Here is a 10157-nt window from a genome sequence, read left to right as displayed (position 1 = left end):
CTGGTGCTGACAGCCTTTCTTGTATATTGTTTTTACCTGCCTCAGTCCAAAGCATGCACTGTAATGCATGGAGGCAACAGTGAGTTGCAACACTGCACCTTCACCAGAGTCAATTTAGTTTTGAACAGGCTGAGTGTTTTGAATAGTTGGTGCCAGAGCTGTTAAAATTCAGAGGATGGTGCCTACCACATCAAAATGCCATGGGTAAAATCTCAAGCATGCTGCAAAGCCTAGGATTTTGCATCCAAATTATGATTGCGTTATTGGCATCTCTCCTTTTCTTTCCGTCCTTCCATTTGTTTGACATCTGCATCACAGACCAGGGCTAACATGGAGCTGATAGTCCCTCAATTCCCAGGAACTCTCTTCCCTAGTCTGAGCCCCTCTAGTGTCCTAAGCATTTAAACCTTTCACAGCTTAAAGGCCACTTCTACATACCTACTGAATGAATGCATTTTCATAAATATTTTTTAAAATTTTACACATATTTCAGAAAAATCAATGATTTATGGATTGTAATATATGTCCATGTTCACTTTTCACTGCTTCCAAAATCGACAAGTTCTTATTGCCAAAGTACATGGAACATGAGAGAAAGCAGTTAAGGCTCTTACACCTGTATTTGGGTGTCAGCATAGAAGACAGTCTAAATGAAAGGGATGTATCTAAACTCCAATTACAATAGGTGGATACATGATACAGCTGGGAAAGCAAAAGCACCCTGTACTACCTCTGCAACACATTCCACCATCCCTCCCAGCCCTCAGCTCCCTCCTGGAGGGGCAGGGCTCTCACATTCAACCAGAGCAGCACATCCTAGGTACAGTCAAGTGCCTCAAACACCCAAGACACTTGTTTCAGCAGACAGCTCCAGTCTCTTAAATGGCATCAACAGAGGCACTGGTCAAAAGGCAGTGTCCTTTTGGCATATACGTTATAAAACACAGAAAAATTAGAAATTTAAAAAAAAGGGATGAAGTGAAAATAGAATAAACACTTTTAAAAAATATATTAATTTTATTAATTCATGGTAGAAAAGGAATATTTTGTTCCTCTACCCCAAAGAATTGTCTTGCACAGCACCTAAAGCACATACACACTCTTTTGGACACTGACACTGCTTTGTTAGACCTCTTAGCCAATGCCAACACTGATCCACCTCCTAAGCACATGTATTCAAGTGATACATCTAGAGAAGCCAACTAATTGAAAAGAAGTTTACTGGTAAATTAATCCCTGGTGCAACAGACTGAATTGTAAAGAAACAGAGGACTGGTCACAGTGGCAGCATAAACACATTTACAGAGGTAAACCATGACAGGGACTCTAATGAAGTAGTTCCATAGTATCTTTATCCACTGCTGATTACCAACAGTGCATAATTTGCTACAAGACAGCAGGTGTTGCTAATTCTAGGCATTACACATTTTCTGGTGAGACAAAGACCAGTATATTTCACAGTTACATTTGTATCAGGATGCCAGAGTTTTGACTGAACACAAAAACTACAGGTTTACTCCAGTGCTGTGCTTTCCCAGAGCTCCGGCGCATTTATGGAGACACATTTTAAGTCTAAAAATTGTTGGGTTAAGGTCACAGTCCAGAAGTTTAATGTTTTGCACCCAGCAAGTTCCAGAAGCAGGTTATAAAGGTATCCTTTAAGGAATCTTCTCTGATGTTAAGACCTGAGAAGCACGGCAGCGAGCCTAAAAATAGGTGGGGAGAGAGGAAAAGAAAATACTTTAATGAACAAAACCAGCACTTTAAAGTACTTCTTCTTAACGAGTGTTAGGGGTTATATTCCATCTTACTTAAATAGGAGCTTCCAAGACAACACTAAACAACTGATATTTTTTAATATAAAACAAATTTTTGAAGAAGAAAAAAGTGGCAAACCAAAACCAAATGAACACCACCACCCTCACCAAATCCCAAACAACACCTTTTTTACACTGTGTCCTGAATTTTAAGGCTTTTTTTCCAGTATGAGGAGAGATGGTCATTTTTCACTCTTACTTCTGACATGTTCAGGGCCAGAAAACACTTAAGACAATACCTCATTTCAACATACACATTAAATATAGCTGAGCAAGTGATTCAGTTGCCAGTTATTTCATTGTTTAAATAAAAGTGTGTCCTGAAGCTTGAACATGCTGAACAGAATTGATACGACACCACAGAATTGGAACACCTCAGAATCAATTTGTTAGTGTAGGAAAGAAAAAGCTTAAGAAACAAAAAGTACATTTGACAATCTGCTGAAAACTTCTAAGGTCTTAAAAAAGGTAAAATGCCCCAAAGTAAAACACATGGATAGGATTCATAATAATTTCAACAGCTCAAACCTCTGAACATAATTTTGCACTGTGAGTGTTTGTAAGTAACTTACATGCTCACAGTCAGTTATTTAGGAGAAAACATTGTAAGAAAAGTGAAAATTTTAAAAAGCCCAATTTAAATCTGCAAACAGCTAAAAGCTTCATATAAGACCTAGAAGTTGCATCAAGGTGGCATTCATTTATGTGTAAAATGTTATTGGTTTTGATATCCTGGGATTATATAAACAGAAAGCAGGAGAGAAAAAGATCAAGGAAAGTGAAAAGATGCAAAAAATTCACCATGCAACTATATATGCATATGCATTCAAAGAAGAGATGCAGATGGTCTTAAATTTTCACAAACAGAAACTGTTTTCTGAGATACTTACAGCTTTCTCTTCCAAAGAGAGCACCCCATCTACAGCCACTATCTGATATTGCTTTTCTTTCAGGCTACCCACAAATTTCCGAAGTAGTCTGAGACCAGTTCCATCACTGTTTTGTTTCAGCAGTTTCTGCATTTGTTGGGAAGAACATCCAGGGTCAAACAGTAGCAAACATAAGCTTCTGTTCTTCTTCTCCTCTATTCCAACAACAGTACGACTGTGACCTATTATCAAAACAAGAGTTTCAGTAGTTTAGAAACACATAAATCCCATTTACAACCTTGTAACTTATGACTGATTTTCAGATCAAGGGAGACATTACTCAGAATTTAAGAAGACAGTTATAAGAGTACATGTCAAAAGGCTGAAATCCCAATCACATTTAGCTCTTCCACCCAATAAAAATACAAGCTTTAATGTTGCTCTTATGAAATAGGAAAATTACTGGAAATAAAACCAAGCCTTCAATTCAACAAAGAAGGACTAAAAAATGCTGCTCTGAACTGCAGTACATATAAAGAGATAGAGAATAGTAAGAAAGCAGCACATTGTGACACTGACCTTGATGCTGCAAGTAGATAGGTGGTTTGGAAGTACACACCACCTTTGCACCACCTTCATTATCTGCAGAATAGTAATGCAAAATCCACTCAAACAAGCGAGGGTGTGTACCCATAGGGCCAGTGGGTTTGTGAAAGTCAATGATTTGGCACCTACAAAACATTGGGAATGAAAACAACAAAATTTCAAGCAGGCTGCTTCTTTTCACCTCTGAATCCCTGCCTCCTGCACCCAGTGGTCCTTACTTTCTTATTTTTGATACAGGAGTAGGGGACATAATTGCAAAGCAATGAAACATATACTGTCACAAACTGGAAAATTTATTACATAAGAAAGAAGTGCTCTACTCTGTTCAGTCTAACAAGAACTTGGGAAACTTGCAAAACTTAATGTTACATTTTTTTGTATGTTATACATGTAAGCTATAGAATCCAATTAAAAGCCATAGAAAATAGTTGAAATTCAGATTCTTTATGAGAAGAAACTTTCAGAGAAATGAAGTTTTTAATCAATGCTTTAATTTATGCATATGTGGCATAATTCAGCAGCAAGTCTCAATGATCTAAGCAGTTACTCAGTTTATGTACCTCCTGTAAATAGCTATATATACCTGTAAGTAGTTATACAGCTTCATGCTGCATTAAATCAGGTTTGTTTATATATGGTTAAATTTAGTCACTAAGGCGGCTTCATCATCACACAGTTGGGAATTCTAACCTTTAAAGTTATAGGACTTAAATCAGCAGTTAATAATAACAATCACAACAAAAAGCAATATTTACTTTATCCTGAGACTGGTTAACAGTGAATAAATTTCACATGCTCCTATCCATGCTTTGGAACCATGTAATCTGTTGTTGAAGTGAGATGCCCCCTGAGGATCAAAACCTTCTCTCCAGGCATCTTCAATCATGGACTGTATCTTTGGGATACTAGGAATTAGTGTAGTATCTGGAACAGAAAAGCTTTTGAATTGTTGTTACAGTGACTGAAACAGTCTATTAATTAAAACTACTCAGCTTCTTTCATAACAGGCAGTCGATGTTACAAAGATGCACTAAATAAACTAAAGGCAAAGCTTAAACCACATCATTTCTTGCCAGTATTCACCTCTGACTCTTCCACAGTAACTTCCAGTGGTATAACCACCATTTAATAGGTATCATTGACCTTGTAAGGCTTGCTGTGTAAATGAAAAGGCAAAACATCAGTCAGCAGGCTGTCATCCAAGGTACGTGGAACAAGTAGCATTTTGTTTAATACCTCTCAGGCAGTCATTGTAGAAGCTGTTTTGCAACAATGAGGAAAGGAGCATTTGGAAATTCCTGTAACCACAACCCCAGCCTCTGTCACCCAAAGATGAGTGGAAGTGATCTACTCCTGCTGAAAGCCACACACGCCTCACATCTTTGTTCTCACTCTGATAGTACTTGCACAATGCTTCAATGACTCCTAAAGAAGACAAAATATGAAGTTTATCTGTAAAATGTACTACTAAATTTACCAGAAGATTCCTCCCCCAACTTGGAACAGATACAGATTAACACAATTTATTTTAAAACTTCATTACATTTAAAGCCCAGATCACAAAAGCAGTGGAAATTGCCCCTATTTAATTTCAGTGGTCTTTACTTTAATGAGTTTATGTACTATGAAGCTTTCAAAACTAGATATAATTTTTCACTGTTGCTACACAACGGTTATTTTAAATTAAACATCTTGGACTAAATTATGAACTGTGATAGTCAAAGGAGCTATTACAATGATATAGAAAAAGTCTATATATGCTTTATGTTACCAATAAAGCATTCCTATGTCCCTGCCACGTCCAGTAAAACATCATCTTAAAACATGGCAATACTTATGCATACTATGTAAACCTTTTATTCCCTCCAATAACCTTTTATTCTCCAATATTTTTCCTGGAGAAAGTAAAAGGGGGAAAAAGCCAAAAAAAAAAGGAATGGCAGAAATGGCACAGAACTTGAGAATCATTGCAAATATTTTGAAATAATACTCTTATAGGATATTCTGAGTTTCTCCTTTGTTACATGAAAAAATATGCTTGGGAATGCTCTCTCCAATTCATATATGTAAATCCTCAAAGCCCTTTCATAGCCATGCTGTTGGGAAGAGAATTATTCCATAGTCTCCACAAATTATTTTCTAAGAAATCTAAATTGTTACCAAGAATGAAAACTTTAAATGTGTTATTTCCACGTAATCCATTTCACAGAAGAAATTTTATTTTACCTGTCAAGAACCAAGTGGATATTTTGTAAGCCAGAACCACCAGCAATAGCCTCAAAGACCATGGAATTGTGGTCTTGGAAAGACAAGGCAGCCTTTGAAAGGGACACAGAGACCCATCTGCCCTGTTTTTCTGCACCACCAATAAAACATTTAAGAGAAGATGCACCAAGTAGATGTCAACTCCTCCCAGTCCTCTCTTGGGCTTTGTAACCAGGTGAACACTGTGCTTACCTGCAACCAGCTTACACAATGTAGCAATTAACAGAAACACAAGACAAAAAGTTGCTGCAAATTTGAAAAGCTACCAATGAGTACTAAGCACTAATCAAGCACAGAGTCAAGGGCAACCAGCTTGTGATAAGATGTGCATCTTCTCATCCATATAATACATCTATTTGTGCCCTTAACCAGACCACTTGGTTCCAAGTTCCACAGAAAAAAAAAAAAAGAAAAACAGCCTGCAAGTTAGAACACAGATGAAACATATACCAAGATATGATTTCATTTCCTTATTTAGGATTTTAGGACTGTAACAATTTAGATTGATCTAGAAAATTATGCTTAGAACTAGGACACAGCCAATATTAAGCAATGAATTACATGTTTTGTTAAAGACTGGTTTGGTCAATACAATCTAAGGTCTAGAAAGTACAGTTATAGTTGTATAATTTCAGCATCTTTACCTGATGTCTTGGTTCTCCCATCATCTATACCAGAAGCCAAACTTTCCATCATGTCAGCTTTTCTCTTATGATACTCAAAGGGCTGCATCCTTCCTCTATCAACTTCTCTTTCCATATTCTTTAGAAATTGCTGCTTGAATCCACCAGAATTATCCAAGCCATACTGTCTCTGTTAGGGATGGAATGTACATGATTTAAATCACATTTTTAAAATTCATCTTTCGTCCATGCAGTTTCTCAAAAACACTATCAGTAACTTTGAAAAAATGTGAGACATAAAAACTTCAGAATTACAATTATTTTAGAGAAGACCAAGCTTCATTCCTGAACATGAATATGGGACTAGGAAAGCCACACCTGGAAGAGTAGACACATCCCTCTGCTCCCTCTTGTCAGAGCCATTGGCAGAGGCAGTCTGGCAAGGAGTTAGTGTGAGTGGGAAGTGAGTTACCAGGGCTGTGAGATGGGAGACAGAGGGAAGCAGGACCTGGAGCAGGTGATGGTATTCCAGTAAAGGACAGCCAGGATGCTCAGAGCCTTTGGCACTCTGGCAAGGACTATGCTCCAGGCTGCACTGCAAGGCAGAGCACAAGAGCTGGCTGGAGCAGAGGCAGCAGGTGCTCTGGGAGAGCAGAGCAGCAAGCACAGGGAGCAGCCAGCCCCATCCTGAGCCAGCACCACTCAAAGCTGTAAAGCCAAATAGCTCAAGGTTGTCATGTCCAGCACTCTGCCAGGATCAGCATTGCCAAGAGACTGAATTCGCTTCCAACCCATCTCTGCATCATTACCTCAGCACAGACTGTGTGGCTTGCACCTGGCAAGGCCATTCCAGACATTACAATTCCAAGACACTCAGCTTCTAAAGGCACAACTGGTTTCAAGTTTACAGTTTAGAAACAAGAGTGTACCTGCAGCTTTTCAAATTCTTCTCTCTCTCGCTTCTCTTCTTCTGATCTCTGTCGTTCATCTTCTTCAGTTTGGAGCTGCTGAGCCAGTTCTAGATCTCCCATGTCTCCACCTAACCCAGGAAACATTTCAAAGTGAGGGGACTTGGTCAGGAGGGCAGTAATGCTTTGAGGGATCATCTGTTTAATTTTTAGAGATTCCTTTCTAAGCAGACACATGTAAACGCAATTGGGCATTAATTTTAGGAGATGCACCCCACGTTATTTTGAGCTATTAGCAATGAATGCTGAACAGGACTGACAGCATTCAGTCTACCAAGACTCAGACTCTTGATTTGGACAAAGCTCATGCAGTTACTGGAGGAATTTCTTGGCAAATAATGCACAAACCTGCAGCACTGAGAAGACAGTTTTTGTTTACTGTGTTTCACTTCACTATTAGCAAGAAGTCTCAGCTCCTTTAATACCACTTATTAGCATCTAGGACCATTGCTAGCAGTCTCACAAGGAAGTGACAAAACTTTACAACTGGAGAACTGAATAGGGAATCCCTAAGATTCTCTTAGCCATGTTATAAAATAAAATTAATTTAGATGTTTTACTTTAATGCTATGATTAATGAATCGGCAAAGTATTTGCAGAAATAAATTGAGAAAAAAATGAAGCTTTCATAAGCTATAAATTCTCAACTCATCACAGTGGAACGTGCCACTGTAAACTCCACTTATGTAAACCTTCCATAGAGCTAGGAAAAAAGATATATATTACTGTTGTCTTTTAAACATTTTTTGCCCCAAGTTTTCCCTTTGGCTAGCATGCATGCAACCATGCACAGACTTCCTTATTAGCCTGGTAATAAAGTAGAGCACTTGGGCAAGTGAGGGGACCTGAGCTATGTTAACTTCACTATACATTCATCCAAATTCCCTTTAAATACAGAAATAATTTTTTTACATTTCATGTGAGATTCTACATTCTTCTTCACAACATGCAAATACTTGCAAATGCTTTCAAGTATTATCAAGCCTGTGCCCTTTCACATACCTTCTGAAAAGTTATGTTCCTCTAAGTGTAAATCCACATGTTCTTCAAGAATCTGAATGTTTGTACAGGTAAGACTACACATAGGACATTCATACAGCTGTTCACCATTTCCTGTGTCTGAAAAAGAAATTCAGTTTCTTGATTAATGCAATTCCTGTGGTTCTCTGCTAGAATCATCTCCTAACTGATATACAATCTAAAACAAATACACAGTAATGAAGTTTGTGTTGCCACTGAAATTCCTCAGTGAAAGGAAGCAAATTCTAAACAGCTGTTACTCTTCACCACTTAAGAATTTGTATCTAAATACATGAAAATTTTAAGACATATTTTTCTTCTTTTGATTAAGTTTTCCCTCATTTAACTAATAGATCACAATTTCCTATGACAACATTTGTATCAAGAAATGCTTAGTCTGAAATATCAAACCATTAGTAAGAAGATGTGTTCTGCTAACAGAATTCTGCTAACAGAAAAATTTAACATTCACGTAATAACACAGCAGTTGTTGGCCTGAAAGAATAAAACATGCTGTCATTCTTATTTTGTTGGTCTTCCCACATCTCCTCAAATAAATGTTCTTTCTGCAGTTTTAGGATTATTATTGAGGGTACCACGTAGTGTAGGTAAAATTCAAAAAGATTTCTGGAGATTATATAGTACCTGGTAGAATGGTCACATTAAATAGGTTAAGTTACACACAGCTTTTCCCAGTCATTTTTTTAATAATTCCAACTATAGACTCTTCACAAACTCCCCAAAGGAACATATTCTAGTGTTTAACCACTTTCACAGTAGAAAGAAGTGTTCTTGCATTTAAATAGCATTCTTCATATTTTGACTTGTTCCCACTGCCTGTTGCTCTGTCACTGGGAACCACAGACAAGTGCCTGACTCCATTTTTACAGCTCTCCTCGAGTCCCTAGGATTTATCCGCACCTTCCTCGGTTCACAAAACACAAGAATTGATAACCTGTGTTAGCAGTTTCTGGAAGGCATTTGTCCAAGCTAAATGTTTATGATTGGCTGGAGGAAACTTGGTGGTATAATCATCTAAATTCACCAGAAGCACTTAATGTAACCCTGCAAAATAGTTTTCTGAGACCTGTTAAATACATAAAAAACCAAAACACCTTAATACAACTATTTTTAAAGCAGAAACTGGCATGCAGGCAAGTAAATTACTCAAGCTCTGCATTATTTGCACACATGGAAGTAAAATGTTGTTCAATGCTAAGACCTGGGGGTGGGGTGGGTGTGTTCTTGGCGGGGGGGGGGTTGTTACGAAAAACACTTTAATCACAGATGATGCAGTGTGCTTGACTGTACAGGCACATTTTGCATCCTAACCATCATTTATCTAGTCAGTATATGTAGCTTGTTACATCACAAATGTTAGTCTTCTAAGGGTATTACCCACCTGCAGAGATGCCACCTTTAAGTTTCTGAATTAACTACCAGCATTCGGCCAGGTAGTCAAAATAAAATTCTGATCACGCCCAGAACGAACTAATTAAATTAGTCCATTAAACTACACTACCTAAACACATAACTACTTCCTTTGCTCCAGCTTTATCCCCCGGCCGGTTCCCCGTCCCCGATCCCCCGGAGAGTCCCGTCCCTGCCCAGCGCCGCTCACCCGCGCCGGGGGCGCCCAGCAGGTGCCCGTGCCGCGCCCTGACGTGCTCCTCCAGCTCCCGCCCCGCCGCCTCCCCGCAGAACGGGCACTGGGCCGGCGCCCCGGGGCGGCGGGAGCCCGGCGGGCCCGGCTCCGGGTGGGCCGTGTCCATGTGCCGCCGGAGCTCCTCGCAGCCCACGGCGGCGGCGCAGAGCGGGCAGCGGGGCTGGCGGCGGCACAGGGACGGGCGCCGCGGGTGCCGCCCGGCCGCCGCCTCGGAGGGCACGGCCCGGCCGCACACGTCGCACAGCACCATGGCGGCGGCAGCAGCAGCGGCGGCAGCAGCGGCGGCGGCGCCGCGGGCACCGGGCCCCGTCACCGCCCTGCCT

The 10157-nt window shown here is 39.7% G+C and overlaps 1 protein-coding gene across 2 annotated transcripts; it reads right to left on the bottom strand.

The window, feature by feature from the left end:
• Positions 1 to 388: 388 nt before the first annotated feature.
• On the bottom strand, positions 389 to 10084 carry ZUP1 (zinc finger containing ubiquitin peptidase 1). 2 transcript variants are annotated; one of them, XM_058802115.1, is made up of 9 exons: positions 9790 to 10084; positions 8151 to 8267; positions 7110 to 7219; positions 6202 to 6370; positions 4529 to 4717; positions 4048 to 4216; positions 3266 to 3417; positions 2708 to 2928; positions 392 to 1706 (listed from the first exon to the last, which is right to left on the bottom strand). In XM_058802115.1, the coding sequence occupies exons 1-9, from the start codon at positions 10082 to 10084 to the stop codon at positions 1659 to 1661; spliced, it is 1470 nt and encodes a 489-aa protein (XP_058658098.1). In that variant the 3' UTR covers positions 392 to 1658. The 2 variants fall into 2 exon arrangements, with proteins under 2 accessions (XP_058658099.1, XP_058658098.1); XM_058802116.1 differs by lacking the exon at positions 4529 to 4717 and having other exon boundaries at positions 389 to 1706; positions 9790 to 10031.
• Between the last annotated feature and the right edge of the window lie 73 nt (positions 10085 to 10157).

The sequence above is a fragment of the Ammospiza caudacuta genome, chromosome 3, assembly GCF_027887145.1.
Source record: "Ammospiza caudacuta isolate bAmmCau1 chromosome 3, bAmmCau1.pri, whole genome shotgun sequence".
Taxonomy (NCBI): domain Eukaryota; kingdom Metazoa; phylum Chordata; class Aves; order Passeriformes; family Passerellidae; genus Ammospiza; species Ammospiza caudacuta.
This window is presented reverse-complemented; position numbering and strand designations above follow the sequence as displayed.

Bases quoted from the DNA above. Each gene is read 5' to 3' on its own strand.
- ZUP1 (XM_058802115.1), bottom strand. From the start codon at position 10,084: ATGGTGCTGTGCGACGTGTGCGGCCGGGCCGTGCCCTCCGAGGCGGCG. The intron at 7,220-8,150 runs GTATGTGAAAGG...TTCCTGGGTTAG, and splicing joins GGAACATAACTTTTCAGAAG to GTGGAGACATGGGAGATCTA. The intron at 4,217-4,528 runs GTATTAAACAAA...TTTCTGTTCCAG, and splicing joins CTACAATGACTGCCTGAGAG to ATACTACACTAATTCCTAGT.